Consider the following 22,625-nt stretch of genomic DNA (forward strand, 5'->3'; position numbering starts at 1 on the left):
AAATCATAATTAAATAAAGATCAAATTAATCAAATTAATTAAATATAATTAAAATGTTAATATAAAATAAAAATTTGAATTTTATATATAAAACTCAAAAGCGAATCGAATTTCTCGAGACACGCTATATTAACGAATAAATGCGAATCATCCTCATAATATGTCTAAATAAGTTCTTCGGACAAGTCATGAATAGCATCAGGCAGGAAATACTGGAAAAACGGCGAGCTATTTCAGCGGGGATGACCAAATTACCCCGTAGAGAAAAAAATTTTTCTGCCTCAAAGAAAAAGCAGAACAATGAAGACAGAACCGTCAAATTTCGCTGTGATTTCTCTTCGACTCAGCTCAAGGTGATGTTGGCGAGAGGTTGGACCCAGGTAATTTAATCAAGTTTTCATCTCATAGTATTTATTTCATTTAATAAGAGAAAAAAGGTAACAAAAAGAAAAAAGAGACATTTATTGAAAATATGTACGGGTGAATGGAAGAGGAGAAAAGATTTCAACATATTAAGGGATTAACCTTTTTATTTATTGCATTTTTTATGTTCAAAATTTTATTTTGTATAATTTATTATTATACAACAATATGGAAAAATATGTATAGGGTGTTTCTAATAATGTTTCTAAATAAATACGAAAAATTTTAGGAAATGTTTCTTTATTGTTGTAAAAATTATATATAAGGGAGGTTTTTCATATAAACATATACTTCTCCCAGAGAAAGTACACTCCTCCAAAACGGGAGGTAAAAATTAATTTTTTAATTTTTTCTCAAAAAAAATGAGTTTGGTGATTTTCCTCTAGTAAAAAGATATTTATTTATATTTTCTTTAATCTGTCCGTATCGTTATAAGAATGAAACTAACAACTCCCATTAAATTTTTCATTAGAACTTTTTAACCGACCGGAATATGTGATCATCTAAAAATATACATTAGAAAGCTTAATTTCTTTAGAAACTTTTATTTAAAATTATTTTTGTAAAATCAATAGTTTAAAAAAAATAAAAACCTAATTTTCACCTCCTCCTGTGAAGAAGTAATTCTTCAGGGAAAAATATAGGAGTATATGTTTATATAAAAAACCTCCCTTAATTTTCGACATAAAATCATCTTTTTTTTCGCACTTATTTAAAAACACCTTGTATAACAATGATGTTTGAAAGTTCTGGGACAAATGAAATCAAATTAGAACAGTTTAATATAATTTTCAGGGTAAATTCTAGAGAACATTCTCTGCGTATAATAAAAGTTTTTTTTAGTAGATTTTTAGTAGGTTTTCAGTACGTCAAAAAATTGTTAACTTCAAACCTTAATCAAAAAGTATTTAAAAGAAAAATACTTTATTATAGTGTTTTGGAAAGCTCTCGAGATAAGCTACAAGAATATGCGATAAAAAATAGTAGGGTCCATTTAAGAAATGAAATATGACCTTTACGTGACCTTCAAACGATTATATAAGGTCAAACTAATGACACCATCTTATGTCCCCCTCGAAGTTAAAACTTTTTTATTTGAAACATTTCTTTGAAATTGAAGGTCATCTTTATGTGACCTTCAAACAATTACACAAGGTCAAACTAATGACACCATCTTATGTGCCCCTCGGAGTCAAAAAAATGTTTAAAACATTTTTTGTATCTCTTATATTAGTTTTCGAAATATTTGCCTGGGACGATTAAAATAAATCACTTTGTATAACCTTAGTTTTTCTTTGCTCTTCGAGATAGTCGATTCCGAAGATATCAACTGGCATCTGTGGTGGTGCGAAACGGGTGACGTCTTACGACAAGCTTTGGACGGCGATCGGAAAAAACTGCTTCCTCACCAGCGGGTACCGCATTTCCGTAACCACTATGAGCTCACGCGTAAAAACTATTTGTGCCGTAATCTCAAACGTTACAAAAAAGCCCTTCAGAGGGCCGGAAAAGTAGCTGAGGCTCGCATCTGCGAAGCTATGCCTGTGACCTTCGAGCTGCCCAGCGACTACCGGATGTTCGTCGAAGAGTATCACAAGTAGAATTGTTTACCTACGATTTTTATTATCAATTAAATTTTAATTAAACGTTAATTTTGATTTAATTAAAAGAGCATTAATTTTAATTAAATGTCCCATTCCACGAATTAACTTTTATTTAATATATAGCCCCTTTTTATGGAAATTAATTATTATTATTAATTATATATATATATTTCTTTTTAATTTAAATTTATATTTTTTTAATTTGAATATTATTTCATATTAAAAACTTTCTTTTTGTTCTAAGAAATATACATATATGGAAGAAAATCAGCAAATTGAGTAATGATATTCGTTAATAGTAAAGTATCAATAAGAGAGTTTCAAAATAGATATACACAGTATATAAATAAATTAGATAGATATGAGATTTAGATAAACTTTTATATCGCTTAAATATTTATTTTAAAAATATAATATTTTTAGATAAATCAACCGCACAAATTATTTCAATACATATATTTTTTTCTGTCTATACCATCAAAAGTTTTCATAGTTGTATATTTGTTTACATTATTGTATAACATATAGGTAATATATATACATATATATGTATATGTATATATTTATAAATATAAATTTGATTTACAGTATTTCATGTTTGTATTAAAATAATATAAAAAATATAAAAAAATTCAAAATACATAAATAAGATTATAAAATTTTGTGACATTAAAATACGAGATTATAAATTATTGATAAAAATCGCAGACATCGCGGTGCCATATGGATTGTCAAACCAGCAGCGAGGTCCCGAGGCAAGGGTATCTTTTTGTTCAGGAAGCTAAAGAATCTGGCAGAATGGAAAAGTAGAGAAACCAAGTCGCAACAGTCGGGAATTCCAACTGAGATTTATGTTGTTCAGAGATATATAGATAATCCTTATCTCGTTGCAGGTTTGAATTCGAATCTTCTAATGCGATGTTTAATTAATTATTATTAATATTTATAATAATTATAAATATATATGTGCATATAGTAATTTTTCAAATATTAAATTAAATATGTGCTATGTATGTTTATATGTATTTTTTTCTTCAAATTGTTCTAATATGAATATCTAAATAGTAACAAAAAAGATACTGAAAAAAACATAGCATACTTTAATTTTTAATTTTATTTTGCATAATTAATTGCAAATGTTACTAATTAATTCTCAAGATTGCCATTAAATACTATATTTAAATTATATCATAGATAATAGAAATGATTTTGAACATTATTAATTGAGATTATTTAATAATTTAATGTGATATTATTTTATCAAACATTACAAATTAAATATAAATTTAACATATATAAGATAGGCAATAAGAGCCAAATCGCGGATGACAGTGCGTTATTCTAAACGAAACTAAAATTTTTTCGTTAGAATTAAATACCTGTGCACAAGGCACCAAATTTTTACTTGGACACGGCCAAGATATAAAATTGGAATAATCTCTACAAGAGATTTTTAATTCCATGTATCCCCTATTCCCCCTAAAGAAATAAAGTGCGAGAGAAAAATATAGATCCGAAAGTCGCAGAATCGGGAATCGAACCCGAGACCTTTCACTTGCCGGGCGACTGCTCTTCCAACTGAGCTATTCAGATCCTTTCGATTCTATACTTTTCTCTGTTATATATATTAATGTTGGTAAATAAACGCCTTTAAGCCAGCGTGTATAAATTAAGAGTTTAACTAGGCTCTGTAATATATAAATATAAATTTAACATATATAAGATAGGCAATAAGAGCCAAATCGCGGATGACAGTGCGTTATTCTAAACGAAACTAAAATTTTTTCGTTAGAATTAAATACCTGTGCACAAGGCACCAAATTTTAGCAGATTTAGCAGAATTTTAGGCGAAAAAATTTTAGTTTCGTTTAGAATAACGCACTGTCATCCGCGATTTGGCTCTTATTGCCTATCTTATATATGTTAAATTTATATTTATATATTACAGAGCCTAGTTAAACTCTTAATTTATACACGCTGGCTTAAAGGCGTTTATTTACCAACATTAATATATATAACAGAGAAAAGTATAGAATCGAAAGGATCTGAATAGCTCAGTTGGAAGAGCAGTCGCCCGGCAAGCGAAAGGTCTCGGGTTCGATTCCCGATTCTGCGACTTTCGGATCTATATTTTTCTCTCGCACTTTATTTCTTTAGGGGGAATAGGGGATACATGGAATTAAAAATCTCTTGTAGAGATTATTCCAATTTTATATCTTGGCCGTGTCCAAGTAAAAATTTGGTGCCTTGTGCACAGGTATTTAATTCTAACGAAAAAATTTTAGTTTCGTTTAGAATAACGCACTGTCATCCGCGATTTGGCTCTTATTGCCTATCTTATATATGTTAAATTTATATTTATATATTACAGAGCCTAGTTAAACTCTTAATTACAAATTAATTTTATAAATTGCATAAGAAGTTCTCAAGATTGCGAGAGAAAAATTATTTAATTATTTATTGATATTAATATTAAACTGTTCTAATTTGATTCAATTTGTTCCCAGAACTTTCAAATCTTCGTTATACAAAGTGTTTTTAAATAAGTGCGAAGAAGGAGATGATTCTATGTCGAAAATTAAGGGGTCTTTCATATAAAATATATTCATATAAATAAACATATACAAAGGGGGAGATAAAAATTAGATGTTTTTCTTACAAACTATTAATTTCACAAAAAAAGTAAAAAAATGAAAAAATTTCTAAAGAAATCAAGCTTTCTAAACGCATATTTTTAGATGATCACATTTCGTCTCGATTAAGCTCCAATAAAAAAATTGAATAAGGGTTGTCAGTTTCATCCCTTTATAAGGACATGGAAAAATTAAAAAATATTAAATATAATTATCTTTTTAACTAGTCGAAAAAATCCACCAGATTTCATTTTTTTAATTTGTCCAAAATTTGAAAAAAAAAAAAAAAATTAAAAACCTAATTTTCTCCTTTGGAAAAGAGTAATTCTTCAGGGAAGGATATAGAGAGAAGTATGTTTATATAAAAAATCTTCTCTCTTAATTTTCGATAAAGAATAATTTCCTAAAGTTTTTCCTATTTATTTAGAAACATTCTATGTATATACAGAGTGTCCCATAGGAAATTGCTGAAACTAATCAGCTGTCATTTTGTAATGCACGCAGTTATTTGGAAAACAAAAATTGTGTTGAAAAGAGGAAAGTCTGCATTTTTTAATGAATATAAATAAAATGTTTATATACCAGTTTATTATTTTATTGAAAAATGTAATGAAAAAAGTGCTAATAAAATCACATAAACTAATGATATAAATATTTTCAACAGTGTCAGATTTAATAGCAGCTAATAAAAGGATCATCAATAATATTAAAAATGACATGATGTTAGAAAAAGTTTTTACGAGTTTTCGTAAAAGAACAAAATTTTGTACAAATTCAAATAAAGCGCACTTTGAAAATATTTATCATTAGTTTACCTATGTGATTATTAGCACTTTTTTCATCACTTTTTTTCAATAAAATAAACTAGTATACAAACGCTTTATTTATATCCATTAAGGGGATCCTAAACGTCCTTAAGAAATCTCTTGTTGGTTTCCTGTTTTATCGTCAAAAAGCGAGGTTAAATAAACTATAAATCTATTTATTGACTTTCCTCTTTTTGACACAATTTTTGTTTTCTCAATAACTGCATGCATTAAAAAGGGCCAGCTGATGAATTTCAGCAATTTCCTATGAGACACCTTGTAGAATAAATTTTTAATTTCAGGGCGAAAATTCGACTTGCGCATATACGTGTTAGTGACTTCATTTCATCCTCTGAAGGTATGGTTAGCTAGAGAAGGGTTTGCTCGTTTATGTAGCCGATTATTCGATCTGGAAAATATTGAAGACAATCGAGTACACTTGACGAATATGGCGATACAACTAAAGGCGCGTGAAAATGTTGAAAATAGCCCTTTAATAGAAAAGCAAAATGGGAAATTGAATGATAATTGGGATGGCTGCAAGTGGGCTTTATGCAAACTCAAAGATTATTTAATAACTGAACACGGAACGGAGGTAGTTGAAAACTTGATGCAACGTATCACAGGTATAATTATACTGGTATTATATTTTTTATAACAAAAATATGTAATAATTATAAAATAAAAATATAAACTGTAAACAAATTATAAAATTACTAATGTAATAACATCTTATAAATATATATGTATCGATCATTTTATATTATTCATCCCGTATATTTAAAAAAAAGTTTCATAAGTTAGAGTCAAAAAAAGTCTACCATATTTACTGGGTTTATCAGTATGATCTTGAGTGACGCCGTCAAGGTCACCTCGAATTTATTTTAATGGAATCACTCTATTTTTTTTATATAATCGATTCCTCGTAATATTTAACATAAGAAGTTATAAGAATAAGATGACAAAAAATATTAATAGTTTACGATTTGATACTAAAAGTATACATAAAAATTTAGATATAAAATATCTCGTAAACTATTCATTTTCTGGTCATCTTCCTCTTATAACTTTTTATGCCAAATATTACGAGGAATTAATTTATATAAAAAAATAAAGTAAATTCACGAAAAAAATTCGAAATGACCTTGACGACATCACTCAAGGTCAAACTGATAAGCTCAGTAAATAGATTCTTCAGAACTCCATAACTTTTATTCACATTTTTTTCTCGAAAACTCGTAGTTTTCGTAGAAACTAAAGGGTTTCGACACTTTTTTGCACCCCATATCAATATTTCTATACTTTTATTCATACAGGCGTAATAATGGCGAGCCTATTAGCAGTACAGCCAGCCATGATGCAGGATCGCAATTGTTTCGAGCTCTACGGCTACGACGTGTTGCTCGACGTCGATCTACGACCTTGGCTGCTGGAAGTCAACGCATCCCCCGCCTTAACAGGCACCGACAAAGAGGACCATCGCCTCAAGTTCGACCTTATCGACGACGTCCTCAACGTCCTCGACTTTGAGGTACAGTAGAAAAATTTGTGTTTCCTTGTTAAAAACGGGTCCCGTTAAAATTTTGGTGTTAAATATTTAACACATTCATGTGTTAATTTAACATATTGCTTTGTTCTGTTAATCGTACTTAAATGTTAAATTATTAAAACAAGTAAAAAAAGATGCAAAAATAACACAATGTGCATTTATTTTCAATTTTACGCAATAAATATGTTCTGTTTTATTAGCGACAAGATTTATCTGTTAAAATTTACAGAAAAATAATGATTTTTTATTTTATAATATATAGTAGTAATGATGATAAAATCTAAAATTAACATATTTTTAGTTCATTTTTACATTAAAACTATGTTAATTTTACACAACATTTATTTTAAAATATTTGACGTTTTGCATGTATTTTGTGTTAAAATATTAACACAGTATTTGTGTCTTCATTTAATACTTATCCATATATGTTAAATTAACACAAAAATTTCTGTGGACCGTTTGAAATCTGTTAAATTTAACAAAAATTTTTCAACTGTGCGAGTTAAGATCAATTTTTTTACTATAATTTTTTTACTAATAAAGAAAAAAATTGCACGCGTATATAAATACAAGATGTTCCAGACCTATCGTAAAATCTGTCAATGGCAGATTCCTGGGATCATTCAAAGACGATTTTTCCTTAGTGAAAATGTCGAGGCACCAATAATTTTCGAGTTATAAAAGATTAATATTAATATTAATATTAATTAATAATTTTATAAATTAAAATTTTTTTATTATAATTTTTAATTAAAATATATTTATAAAAGTCTTAACGAAAAGAAGGATATTTCGTGTAAATAAATAAATCGATAATTCTTCTCGGGGAAGGGTCGTTTCAGTGGTCGCGAGACCAGAATCGGAGGGCTGGATCTGCTCTGGGATGATGGACCAGTTTGGACCAGCTGTCCATATTTCGATGTTCACACGGAAACGATATCTAACGATCTCAAAAGGCTCAATATCTTCCTCGGAGCGATTAATGATCGTCAAAAGCAGCTTTCTTTATTGAAGAGTCAGCTGATTGAGCAACGTAAAACGAATCAAAGTCAGTCTTCCATGGTGCAATATTATTTAAAGTAAAATAAAGATAAATAAACTTTGAAAGGCGTTATTGTTTCTTCGAATCAAAATATAATTTTGTAATTTTTCTAATTTTATTTTTGTCTAATATCCGTGTCTGAATATTTTTTAAATATATATTGGAAATATTAAAACGAAATTCATTGCCAATCTTTCGTAACAATTTTTATTAAAAATTCATAAAACTGAAATATTAATATTTTAAATAAAAAATTTTTTTATTTTATACTTTTAAGTAACTAAAAAAAATTTGTTGACTTGACTATACCTTTCAATTAAATATTTTGTTAATTGAACATATAAAAGTATTTAAATTGAATATAATATATTACATCTAACAAAACATATTTGATTTAAATATTAATATGTGATCAATTAACAAAATAATAATTGAATTGGAAGCTCAAGTTAGTACTTTTTTCAGTGTATATTTAATTTAATTTGGCAGAAATCATTTTTTAATTACTGTTTTATTGAAGTTGTATCTCAATTTCTCTTTCTGTGAAAATTTACTCATAAAATCTTTGATCAATTATTGAAAAATTATTGCAAATTATTCGCGAAACCGTGTCGCCATGCAGAAAGAATGCAGCGACTGCAGCTCCTGCTTTTGCATACATCGTTCATCTCTTGCCCTCGTCATTTTTTTTCTTCGTTTCCAAGTCAAAACTAAATTTAGCCAAAGACTAAATATGCAACTTCGTAATCCCATTTTCCTTTCCTTCGTATCAAAATATTCATTTGTTGTATAATATATATACGTATAAAATAATATATTATGTTTATTTATAATGATAAAAAATAATTTAGTTATGTTTTATCAATCAATTTTTTTTGTTACATATTATTTAATAGAAATGTAATTAATTTGAAGTTAGTATTTGTATTTCATTCAATTAAGAGATTTTCCTTTAAGTAAATTATTGAATATTGCTAAGTAATGTTATCAATTTAGTAGAAATTTTATTTAAGTATTGAAAATTTTATTTGAGAAATAATGTAACACAATTTTATTTTTAAAAAATGCAGAAAGTTCTTTTAGTATTAATTTAAATATTTCAATAATTCAAATATTTATAACAAAATTAATATTTAAAAAATTATAAACAATTAATTAAAATTTCTCAATTTTTTTTTAGTAAACTTCGAATAACAAATTATTAAAAATTAATAAAAATTTAGTGTAACAAATATTGTTAATTTACTATAATTATATTATTCATTAAGAATAAAAATCTATAAAAAAACGTGTGTAAGAAACAATATTGTACTATAACAGAATGTCAAGTATAAAACCGAAATTTTATTTAAGAATTGAGAATTTTATTTGAAAAATAATATAAAATAATTTTATTAAAAAAAATGCAGAAAGCTTTTACTTTTTATTAATTTAAACTTAAATATTTATATAAAAAAAATAATATTTAAAAAACTACAAATAATTAAAACTCAATTTTTTTAGTAAACTCCGAGTAACAAATTATTCAAAAATAAACATTTAGTGTAGCAAATATTGTTAATTTACTATAATTATATTATTCATTAAAGATAAAAAATCTATAAAAAAAAACGTGTGTAAGAAATAATGTACTCTCTACTATAACAGAATATTGAGTCTAGAACAGAAATATACAATAATGCAGAACTTTTTTTTATTCACTCAGAGTATCGCTGATTGTTTAGGATGTACTTAAAACCACTGATCGATTTTCATATGTGTGTATCAAGTGTGTTTTAAAGAAGAACGAATCGAAGAGCAGCATCGTCGTCCTCTTCAAAAGTGCTACAGAGTGCACTCTTCACATTCACACACTCTTTCTCTTTAGAGATGCATAAAGTGTTCGAAGATACATAGCTGCAATCAATACTCGCGATGCATTCTAAGGATACTTAAAAAAAAAGGAAAAAAGAAGAAAAAAGGATTATTCTCCATCAGCTGATCAAGCTGTCAATTTTCTAGCTGTCAATATTAATGTATTGTATTTTAACAGTAGCGCAAATAACATTTTCTTTTAGGCCAATATAATGTCACGTTGGAAAATTCATATGCCTTTATGACAATTTAATTTTTTATTTTTATTTTTTTTGTTTACTTATTCAATATTTCACTTTAATATTTAAATTTATTTATTTTTAAGATTTTCAATAGAAACCTTACATTATATAATTGTGTTTTATATATATTATATATTTATAATTTGTATAATATACATATATGTATAAAATAATATATTACATATAAGGTGTCCCAAAAGTCCTGCAACAACTAAATATCTCGAAAATAAAAGTTTTTGAAAAAAATTTTTCAAATAAAAATTAGGGCTTTAATTAACACATTAATAATAATGTTACTATAACTGTAAGTAGCATTGTTAAGGCCATGTAAAATTTATTTTGAAATTGTTAAAAAATCCCTATTTTTGATTGCACATTCTTATGGCTTAACTTGAGAGCTTTTCAAAACATTATAATAAAGTATTTTTTTGATTCAGTGCTTTTCAAATTATAATGTTTGAAGTTTACAGTATTTTTTTACATAAAATACATTGAAACGTCGTGAAGTTAAATAAATTGATTTTTGCTAGTTTGGTCGATTATTTGATTCACCTAAAATACACCTTGTAAAATATTTAGTTTTTATAATCTTATTTTAATACTTTTATGCGTATAAAAATTACAGAAATAAATCGGTGTAAAGAAAACATTGTTATTTTTAAGTAAATGTATACAATTTACAATATATTTTTTTCTTAAAAACAATTATGGGCTTTATTTACACGAATTAATTGGTCTCATTATTCTGTGCTTAAAAGTATTAAGGTAAAATTAGTGAATATTGAATGTGTTTTAGAAAATATTCTATGTCAAAAAATACTGTATCCTTTTTTCAAGCTTTATAATTCGAAAAATACTTAAAAAAAGCTTTATTATAGTGTTTCAAAAAGCTCATAAAATAAGCTATATGTAATAAAAAAGTTTTCATATTTAAAAAATTTCACAGTGAATTTTACGTGGCCTTTAACAATGCTATTTATAGTCTCACTAATATTATTACTTAATGCTAAACCAATTAAAAAGCCCTGTAATCTTTATTTGAAATATTTTTCAAAAAATCTTTGTTTTCGAGATATTTAACTGTTGGAAGACTTTTAGTACACTTTGTATATTATATATTGTATGTTTATAAGAATATTATTCTATTATTATTATTATTTATTATTTTTCCTCTCTCCTATATCACCTGTACGAAATCAACGTCACGGAAAATTATAGCTTCTCGTTGACAGTCTGCAATTTAATTTTCTCTAAATTGGCGACGGAAACAATTTTATTAAATTGTTTATTGTTAAGTGTAAATGTTTTTAATCGAAAAGGTGTACACGACAGGTATAAAACCTTTATCAAAATTGCCTCGCAAATTTCGCTCATTCGCGAGGATAATTTTTTCAACGATAGACACGCACAACTCTCCAAAAAAACATATATATATATATATATATATATATATGTTATATATACGCGCGCGAAAATCGATCTCGCGAGAATCGTTTATCCGTACGGATCAATTTCCTATACCACTTGTTATATGAAAATCGACCTTACGGCGAAAAAGAAAAAAAGGACTCACACAAAGTTCATACTGAACTCACATAAAATTCACACTGAATTCACACTAAACTCACACTGGGTTTCCGCTGGATTCACACTAAATTTATGAAATTAGTGTGAATTCAGTGTAAATTTTGCGTGAGTTCAGTATGAATCCAGCATAAATTTAGGTGAATTTAACGTGAGTTTAGGTAAATCCCTTTTTTCTATTTATTAAGAATTTCATAAATTTAGCGTGAATCCAGTATGAATCCAGTGTGAATTAGTGATAAATTTATATAGTTATGAATTGATAAATTTCGCGTGAATCCTGGAACTCACGCTGTATTCACCCTGAACTCGCGCTGTATTCACGCTGGACTCGCGCTGTATTCACACCGGACTTGCGCTTGACTCGCGGCGAACTTCACAGTGGACTCACACCGGACTCGCTCCATCTTACCTTCCCGCTGTTGGCAGCCGGTGAATTCTCGACGATGTCGTAGATGACGTGGGCGGCCGGCAGACCCGCCGACGCCGAGGCGCCGAGCAACGAGAAGCCGAACGAACCGCCGGAGTCGCCGCGGCACAGGGTGACCAGCAGCTCCTCCTCAGCCATCGCGGCACATTGATCCTCACCTCCTCGCTGTCATCTGCCCGTGCGTCACGTTTTCTTCCTTCCTCCCCGTCCTTCCACTCACTCGCACTCGCGCGCACTCACTCGTCGAGAGGGAAGAGAAGAGGAGAGATCCGGATCTTTTATTCCTTCTTCCTCCGCGCCGTTCTGTCACTCGGCGACGACGACGACGTATACCTTCTTTCTATCCCTCGGGCGCACGCACACCCACGCGCGGGGTCGGGGAAGCGCTCTCCCGCCCTGCCTCGCGCCGCACTGCGAAACGATCGTCGGCCGCGTTCGTTCTCTCTCGCTCCCATTCGATGCCAGGGAGCGAGCGGAGAGAGGGCTCACAGCGATACACGTCGTTTTTTCCTCGGAAGAGGAGGTCGGAAGTGCGCGAGATGAGGGATGCGGATCGAGGACGGCTACATATTTTTCCAGCGAACCGATGCGATGCGAGAGACGCTGCACGCGAGAGAGAGAGAGAGAGAGGCAGAAGTGTTTGTGTATCGGAAACAAGTCTCTCCCCCGTCTGGCCGGCAAATACCTCGAGACTGATTGAACGAACGTGGCGGAGCCACTTGCGCGCGAACCACCGGTCCTTCACCTCATCTGGAGCCTCCTTGCGAATCGCCGCGCCATCTGCCGATGACAAGAGTAGAATGTACTTTGCCGATTGATGATAAGGAAGAAGTACTACTTTATCGACCGATGATAATTCTAGTTTACAGCGAGAAATTTTATTTTGTGTTTATAAATATTTATTTTATTTTCAAATCAGATGAAATTTTTTTGTTTAGATTTTTGGGTGCTGGAAATGATGCCATAAACCAAATTTCATTAGCACGTCAGATTTTTAAAATAATTGAGGATCAATAAATATCTAATTAAATATATCATAAATCTAATTAAATATATATTGTTTATCCCCTATAAAATGTATTTTTTATTTCAATATCTTATTTTTCACAGTCATATTATGAAAGATATTAAAATTAGGATTATTATATGAAGATACAACTAAGAGAAAAATTAAAAAAAAAAAAATTATTTTTTCAAAATTGATTTTACCATTATTTATGCCTCTTTAGATTATATAATTGTTGTCTGAAACATTTTTTTCAAAAATAATTTGTTTACAAAAAATTCAAAACAATATTAAAATGACACGCTATATATAAATCAGACTATAATAGACTAGTAGAATTGTATATATTTATATAAGTCTCAAATTACATTAAATACGATATGATATATTTAGAACCACATCGAATATACACAACAATTATTATCTTATCACGAATATCATATTATTGTGACTGTAATCGTACAATATTACATAATAAAACATATATATGTGTAACTTGATATTTTTTATGTAACTCTGAATCTTAATTATATATGTATAATTTTTTCGATTTTTTTCCAATTTAAAAAAGTTGCAACACAACTTTATAAAGATTTAAAAAATTCTTTTCTCTCCTTCTATCTTCATATACATTCTCTCTCTCTCTCTCTCTCAAACTTTGCCCTACATAATTGTTGGCAGATGCTGGCGATTGGTGCCGTCTCCAGTCAGCCGAGTGAACATGGAGTCGATTTCGCATCTCGTCAAAGTGTCCGCCCCAAACTATCTGGCTGGACTGCCGATTCCGGATTCCATAGGCGGATGGTTTCGTTTAGGAAGTAAATTTCCATCGTGCACATTTTTCACCCTTCAATCTCGCAGCACAATCAATTTCACAGTCCATGCTGTGACATAACCCTATATCCATATTTAATGTATTGTGAAATTCTTACTAATAATGTAATATGTCATTATTTTTTCCTGTTTTTTAAATATCAGTACGAGACTGGCTTGCCCTTGTGCCACCCACCGCTCTCCTTACAGGATTGGGATACATGTCTTACAGGGCCTTCTGTCCTCACGGTAGACCCGCGGTGAGTATTTCCTGCTTATTCATCGTGCAGAAAGTGTCACGAGGTTGATCAGAATCCGCGAATCCCATATATCATATATATTATGTTTATATGTATCGAATTCAGCGAGTTATTTCGATTCCCATAAATGTTGACTTTTTGGATCTTGCTCCAATTGTCATTTTTTTTTCTTAAGTTTTTTGCCTGTAAATTTCGTAATCTACGATAAGTCGATGACTTCAGGTGTGTACTTTTTTATTACACTTTCTGCACTTTTTGTTTTGCTCTAATTTTTAAGGAGAGTGCCGTAACTAGTCTGTTTTTGTGCCCCTTATTTTCTTTTTTATATAAGTGCGAAAAATTTTAGATGATTCTGTCGAAAATTAAGGGGAGATTTCTTATACAGGATGTCCTATAACTTTTTTATTTTTGATTGTAGAAGAAAATGTTTCAGACAAAAGTTGTATGGTTTCGAGAGCGACATAACATGGTATTATTAGTTTGACCTTGAATAGTTGCTTGAAGGTCACGTGAAGGTCACCTTCAATTTTTTAAATGGAACCACCTATTTTTAATTGCATATTCTTGTAGTTTATTTCAAGAGCTTTCCAAAACCCTATAATAAAGTATTCTTTCATTAAGTACTTTTTGAGTTATAAAGGTTCGAAGTTAACAATTTTTTGATAAAATGTAAAATATTTGAAACTATACAATTTTTGTCTGAAACATTTTCTTTTACAATTGAAAATAAAAAAGTTATTTGGGATGAAACATATCCCTTCCGCAAGAGGATTAAAAAAATATTAATAATTATCCCTTTTATTAGTGGAAAATGTTCACCAAGTTTCATTTTTTTAATTTGTCTGAATAAATTTGAGAAAAAATAAAAACTTAATTTCTACCTTCCTCTTTAGAAAAGTTCCTCACGGAGAAATATTAAGAAAATATATTTATATAATAAGAAATCTTCCTTAATTTTCGACAAATAATCATCTCCTAAAATTTTTCACACTTATTTAGATACACTCTGTATATTTATAATAAAAAAATTAAACTATTGAACTAAAAAGGATATTTATTTACTGTAAATTAAATTTTGTTTTTTCAAAAATTTATTTATCTTTTTCAAACTTTTATTTTATTTTTAAAGCTTTTGCCTCATGTAGAGGGCACTGACGTTCTAGTTACGGTATTGTTTATAATGTGTACATTTAAGAAATCTAAAAAAAACCTTATGTTATTGATATGGATCAGTAATTGCCATGTAATTTTTGCATTAGAAGCAATATTTATGAAGAACATTCGTAAAGAGAAAAATATTATTTCTGATCTTTCTTCAGCCTCTATTACATATATCTTCTTATTTGTATCGTTATCATATTTATAACATAATTTTATTGGTAAAAGCAATAAACATATTATTCTCTTTGCAGCCATGTAGACGTGTTAATGTCAAAATAAAGCAGGACGTTGCTAAAGTAGTAGATACTCTTGATATTGAAGACATCTCTGAAAAAGCTGCGTTCTGTCGCTGTTGGAAATCCGATAATGTAAGCTCTTTTACTATTTTTAAATTTAGTGCAAAAAACTATAGTTTTAAAAATATAGTTTTATAATTATAAAAATTATAATTTTTATATAAATGTATTTTATATTGATTTTTTAAATATTTATATATATTTCTATTAAAGTACGTACTAAATATTTATTTTTTTATTTAAATTATTTATGTAGAATTATAAAAATATAGTTTATATAGTTAAATGTATTATATATATAGTATTTTTTAGTTTTATTTTTTATTTTCTAAATATTTTATATTAATGTACGTACATGAGTATTATAATTTTTTAAATCCTTTTTTATATACAGTGGCCCTATTGTGATGGCTCTCATGGACGTCATAACAAAGAATTTAACGACAATGTGGGTCCAGTCGTTATTACAAACAAGAAAGACTAATCTTTACATTGGTCACTGTATCATATTTACGCCCCTATTGTAGATAAATATATAACGAGAGCTTAGATAAATAAATTTATCTAACCCTTTGTAGATAAATTTTATGAAAGAAGGACACACTATGTGTTTATCATAGATAAGGTGATTATCAATTTGTTTTTTTAAAATACCTGGATTCCAAGTGTGAAGTTTTATAAATAAATTATTTCTAAAAAATATATGTATATATATTTCCCTAATTAAATTTATATTTAAATATATATTTTTAGAATATATATATTTAGAATATTCTACAATAAATAGCTCAATTTGTAATGTATTCGATGTTAAATTTGATAGTTATTTAATTCTAATATTATTTCTTTTAAACTGATATATATATACAGAATTTTTAACAATGTAAATATTTTTAATATATATATATTTTTTAAGTTGTTATGTGTTGACATATTCGTAAATAAAATATATAAACCACAAGAAATAAATCTCTAAATTGATAGAATCTAAATAAAGAATCTAGTAAAAACTAAATAAAAAATCTAGATATTGTAATCGTGTACGTGTATAATATTTATAAAATTAACCTAATAATATTTTAGTAATATACATTTGATTAATATAAATAAACATGTTACTATTATTATACGAGAATCTTTAAAATTGTTTACTATATTTAATTCAATTATTTAAAAAATTTAAATATATATTTTATACCTTATGAAACATTTTTTTGTAATTTATCACCATTATCATTTTTTTCAAATGTTTGTTTTTAATTTAAAAGTAGGAAATAATGTAGAATCACAATTAATAATTTATTAATTTATTTATAATTACAATTATATTGTGTATATGTACAGACACATACACGTAATATATACACTATAATTGAAGTTACATGCGCATGACTAGCTATACTTACGTAAAACGTATGTTTCAAAAATCTAAAAAAAAATTGTTTTGTGACTATAATCTGCATTATTGATCCCTATATCTTGCTGCTTTTTTTGCACAATTTTCATTGCAATATATAGTGCAATGTAGTACATATATACTTAATAACATAATAAATGTATATCTGTTTATAATGCAATGTGTAATATATTACTCTCTCTTATTAATAATAAATTTATATATATATATATATTCATATAATAAAAATTTTATCTTAATTACAAAGCATTTAATGCATCTTCATAATTATAGAATGATTATGCTCTATATATGTATATTTTAAATTATAAATTATTATTAGTAGAGAGTGCAACATTACAATATCATTAAAATGTAACATTTTTGAACACTCTTCTTTTCCTTGAAAAGGCACGATAAATTTTATAGAAGCAATTTTTATATCTAAAAAACTAAAAGATATTTATCTTATTGTTAGCTTTAAAGTTTAACTTTAAGTTTAAATAAAATGTATCTTATTAGTAAAAATTGAATAATTAAATAAATTATTTACATTAAATTACAATATAAAGATTATCCATTATGTACCCATATATATGTCTTATAAAAAAAGATTAATATTTAAGATAATTTAATAATAAGTTAAAATACTTTAAAATAAAGTTATCTTTTTTGATCAGTTATAGGATTATATAATGCTACTGTTCTTTGATTATTGAATGTTTTGAGCGTAATATAAAAATTTGAAACATCCCAAAAATATATATTTTCTGAAAAATGTGCTTTTTAAATAAAAAAGAGGATTTTTAATATTATGAAATCAATAAAATAAAATATTAATAAGATTGATATTGTAACAAAATTAAAAGTTATTTAAATATTAACATAACAAAGTTTGTACGTTATACACAAACAATTTATTTTGTTTGATAATATTGCAAATGTAATTATAATATATAAATTGAGTTTTGTTAATATCAATAAGATATAAGATGGAATATAATAAAATTATAAATAATATAAATGATATAAAAGACAAGAGATTTAAAATTAAATACCATAGCGCTTATAAATATACTTTTATTGTTTACTTTTACTGTTAATTATTGACTAAAATAAATATTTTTTTCTTATAAGATTTGAAAGAATCATAGTTATTTAATAAATAATAATTATTCTTTCTAATGACTCTCCTTTTGATAATAATGAATAAATAATCTCTTTTAATTTTGCTTTTTAATCTTTTATCATTGTCTCTCGTCTGCAAAAATAATATATTATAAATTTTGTTTAAAATATTAATATAATTAACGTATTTTTAACATTGTATAAATTCTTCATTTAATTGCACATCGTATCATTAGCGCACTTATGCGCTGCTAATCATGTAACATTCATGATTTTATTATAAGTTGCAATCTGTAAAAATTCAAAAATTATTTGTACCTGATTATTATCTGTAAAAACTAAACAGAAATTATGTTTTGATAAAATATACAATTATCCCGCATCTGACATATATCATTTTCTTTGTAAGTTTACAACTTCGATGAATGCAGTTTTGTCCAATTTGCAGTGTCCTGCTTTCTGAAATAATAAAAAGATAAAATAAGTATTTACACACATAATGTTGTAAACAAAAGTGACGTTAATTGTTATTGAAATTATGTTATATTATTAATCAATATTATTTATATTTTAATATATTAATGTTTATATTTTCTCATATTCTCTCTGTGAGATTCATATTATTAATAGTCAAATTTTAATTATCTACTGTTTAAAATGTTATTATTGTATTCAATAATTATAATATATATATATATCTACCATGTAGAGTGGTGGTTCAGTAGGATGGGGATGAAATCCCGATTGCCTGCAATTTGCAATAAAATCCAAGCCATAATCTGGCGTTAACATAAAGAATCCTGTTCTGTAAAGAAGCCCATTCTTAGTAAATCAAAATAAATTCTTAGTTTTAAGTTGATAATACAAAAATTATTTCTATTTATTTGTACCGTTTTTAAATGTAATTAATAATATATAATTTTTCCTATTTTTTCATTTATTCTTATTTACTTACTCGTCATATTTGGGTGCACAGACTATCGCTATCGCCTCGGCCATCATAAGCTGATAAGCGCAATGCGTGTGCAGGTCCACGCTTGATAAGAATGCAGTTTGCGTAGGATGTGTCTATAATAATATATAATATTAAATATAATGAGTTATACAGGATGAGATAAAAGTATGAGATTGGCAAAATATCTCAGGAGTGAGACTACATAAAAATATTAAGGCAAGATCATCGAAAAATGAATATTTTACGATATATATATATATATATATATATATATATATATATATATATATATACACGACATCCATCTGGAAGCCTTTTGCATTAATGATTTCATAGTTTATGTAAGATTATATTAAACTGAAGTATAAAACAAAACATCTTGTAAACTATTAACTTTTCGACTATTCTACCCTGATAACTTTTTATGCAGAATAGTGTAAGAATTTATATAAATATATAGGGTAGTTCTATTTACAAAAATTAAATTAACTTTAAAATGGCCCTTAAATTTCACTTCTAGATTAAGGTCAATGATACCATCAAGAGTTCCACTTTGAATCCTACTACTTTTATATTTTCTTTTTTTTTATATTCTACTCTTCCAGAAATATTTTAGCAGTTCCGTACTTTTTTCTCACTCTGTAGAATACTACATAAACAATCCTTGCAACACTTTTCTAACAATCCTTTTGAAGCAAATTAGAAAGAATTAGATAAGAAATTACATGGATCCAACCAAGAGTAATAAGGTTGTGCTGATCCTGATAATCAAAGATATCTTCTTCGTTGTGTGTTGTGCAGGAGTCGGGAGTACCAGTTTGTTCTGGAATCAATAGATGTGTCACCAGCAATTTATTTCGTTCCAATCTGCCAGCCAGAATACCGCACGTCTCTTTGTTGCTCATTGTGTTGGTGAAGGCGAGCTTTAGAAAGTCGTGCATTAATTTAGTTGGCAGGATAACATCGCGCAAAGATAATCCGTCACTCGTCAATAAGGATGGTTTTGTAGAACGATCGATCGTCGGTCTTTTTCTAAATAAAATTTCAATTTTATTTTCATCTTTATCTCCATTAAATTTAAAACTATAAAATTAATTATATTCGCAAATATTAAATATACTAAATATTAATATATTAATTTTAAATATTATATTAAAATATTAAATATTAATATATTAATTTTAAATATTAAAATATTAAATATTAAAATATTAAATATTAATATATTAATTTTAAATATTAAAATATTAAATATTAATATATTAAATATATCAAATCTTATAATCTTATATTATAATTGACTTATAAAAATGTTATAAATTTTTAATGAATATGTCATTTTAACAAAACTTACATGTCCTTGAGTCCTTTATCATTTCTCATAGGACTTCCATTCTTGGGTGTTATAGATGGCAACTCTTTCACCTCCTCTGGTATTACCATATTTATACTGTTTGCAGTTTTTGCTGCTTGAACAGCAGCCAAAGCAGCCAATTTGTTTTTCTTTTCTTCTTCTTCCTTTTGCCTGAGCAAAAATGTTATACTAATATATAATTCTTCATAATAAAAATTGGAAAAATAAAATAAAAATGAAGAAAAATTTAATTATTTATATTATATAGTTATTAAAAATATATAATATTGAAATTTTTAATAAAACACTTAAAAAAACAATATTAGAAATAAAAAAATCTTTTTAATATAAAAAAGCTAATTTTATAAGAAAAAATTTGATAAAAATTTTTTTATCATAAAATAAATTATGTATTAAAGATTTCTTATATACAAAAAATACTTTTTATTCTCAATTAATTAATTATTTATGATAATACTTAAGCATATATATCTGCAATTAAATTGTATATAATTATTTTAATTTCTATATAAGAAATATGTAAAAAATATATACCTTTGAAGCTCTTCTTGCCTCAAACGTTCCTTTTCGATTTTTTCCCTCTCTTTCAAATCTTCCAAATACTTGTCCAACTCTGCCTGATATTGTTCCAGCAATTGTTTTTTCAATTCTTCAGCTTTAGGAATAACAACTCTTAAAGCATGCTTATTCATCATCTTATCCCTGGCTGGTATACTGCCATATTGTGGATGGTTCCCTATTTTGTCTACAAAAAGCCTATCAACATAAAAATATTTAATGTAATGATTATTATATTTAATACTTGGTAATATAATTTTATATATATATATATATATATATATATATATATATGTACATATTATTAGAGTACGCATTTTATTAATAAAGAATTAAGATTATTAATTTTTAATAATTTTATAAATAAAAAAGGAAAAAAGTAAAAGAAACAAAGTTGAATGCTTCTAATTAATTATTACCTACGTTATAAACTTCATGTATAGAATGAAGGCATTCTCGTAGTTGCTATCTTGCATATTCATGTCTGCTAATCTGACCATTTCCACTCCAGTGCGATAATATCTAAAATTTAAAAATATAATAAAAAATAAATTAAATATTAATATAAAATTATTATATGATATTAAATCCAATTTTTAAATTTGTTTAGTCAAATTCAAATAAATTTAACTGTTATTTATAATTTTATATTACGTTCCATGTGTCTACACTGAATATATTTTATAAAATATTTTTTAATGTATTCGCATATAATAAAATATATGTATATTAAATTAAAAATTAATATATTAACTTTTTGTTCCAAATTTTCAGAAGTTTCAAAATATATCATTTTTTATTAATATATTTTTATGCAATTAATTATTTACCTTCCAGGTGGAATATTGGGATCAATGTCCACCTTCGAAGCATTTTCCGAAAGATTTTTGAGCCTTTGCTTGGGATCTATAACACCCTTTTCCTTCCAAAGTTGTTGCCTGTTCTTGTCCATTGTTTTTAGGTTATATAATTGTGCCGCCCGATATATGACGAACGTTTGCGAAAAAGAAACGCATTCACTTTCTTTTCAAATTTTCTGGTCTCGAAGAATTTTTCCGATATCTTTCACGGCGTTATTTTGACGCTCGAGACGGGGAAAAAATAATAATCGTTCGAATTCTCTCTCCGATCGTGATTCGCCATACTTGACAATATTTATATACAGGGTGTCCGATTTTAATCCATCACCTTTCGTAACTTTGCGGGTCGTCGAGAAAAATGTTTTACAGACAAAGTTGTAGGGGGTCATCTGATGGTGACCTTGAGCTTGACCTTGGGTCAAATTTGAAGGTCATTTGAAGGTCAATATAAAAATTTTAATTCAGAATTCCTACTTCTCATTAAAGAATTAATAAAAAAAATATCCTGCGTAGCAAACTGATGTCATTACATCGAAATGACGTTAAGGTGCATTTTCATGCTGACGCTTGACGCCTGATTCGGGCGTCAAAACTGTCACGTGCTTTTCAGCGTCAAAGGATAAAAGCTCAACTGTGTTCAGCTTTGA

At 27.3% G+C, this 22,625-nt stretch overlaps 4 protein-coding genes across 4 annotated transcripts in view; 2 read left to right on the forward strand and 2 right to left on the reverse strand.

Annotated features, from left to right (window-relative positions):
• The window catches only part of Efa6 (Exchange factor for Arf 6), a 32,525-nt gene extending 19,647 nt beyond the window's left edge, over positions 1-12,878 (reverse strand). The window contains 1 exon segment of the mRNA XM_085486396.1: positions 12,153-12,878. Coding sequence (XP_085342522.1) covers positions 12,153-12,308 — 156 coding nt within the window. The 5' untranslated portion in view covers positions 12,309-12,878.
• On the forward strand, positions 189-8,101 carry LOC146721672 (putative tubulin polyglutamylase TTLL9). Its single transcript, XM_085486437.1, has 6 exons — positions 189-380; positions 1,731-2,020; positions 2,736-2,920; positions 5,769-6,092; positions 6,783-6,997; positions 7,850-8,101. Exons 1-6 carry the CDS (start codon positions 189-191, stop codon positions 8,099-8,101), a joined length of 1,458 nt encoding a protein of 485 aa, XP_085342563.1.
• An 881-nt stretch (positions 12,879-13,759) lies between the features above and the next one.
• Cisd2 (CDGSH iron sulfur domain 2) lies at positions 13,760-16,450 on the forward strand. Its single transcript, XM_085486427.1, has 4 exons — positions 13,760-13,994; positions 14,155-14,249; positions 15,662-15,778; positions 16,101-16,450. Exons 1-4 carry the CDS (start codon positions 13,898-13,900, stop codon positions 16,188-16,190), a joined length of 399 nt encoding a protein of 132 aa, XP_085342553.1. The 5' UTR covers positions 13,760-13,897; the 3' UTR covers positions 16,191-16,450.
• A 1,871-nt stretch (positions 16,451-18,321) lies between these two features.
• On the reverse strand, positions 18,322-22,400 carry LOC114930492 (STAM-binding protein-like A). The gene is made up of 8 exons (XM_085486425.1): positions 21,949-22,400; positions 21,542-21,640; positions 21,095-21,316; positions 20,540-20,710; positions 19,911-20,217; positions 19,186-19,298; positions 18,933-19,035; positions 18,322-18,689 (listed from the first exon to the last, which is right to left on the reverse strand). Exons 1-8 carry the CDS (start codon positions 22,068-22,070, stop codon positions 18,624-18,626), a joined length of 1,203 nt encoding a protein of 400 aa, XP_085342551.1. The 5' UTR covers positions 22,071-22,400; the 3' UTR covers positions 18,322-18,623.
• Between the last annotated feature and the right edge of the window lie 225 nt (positions 22,401-22,625).

This window comes from Nylanderia fulva, unplaced genomic scaffold, assembly GCF_048542155.1.
Source record: "Nylanderia fulva isolate GAGA-0341 unplaced genomic scaffold, ASM4854215v1 Scaffold43, whole genome shotgun sequence".
Lineage (NCBI taxonomy): Eukaryota > Metazoa > Arthropoda > Insecta > Hymenoptera > Formicidae > Nylanderia > Nylanderia fulva.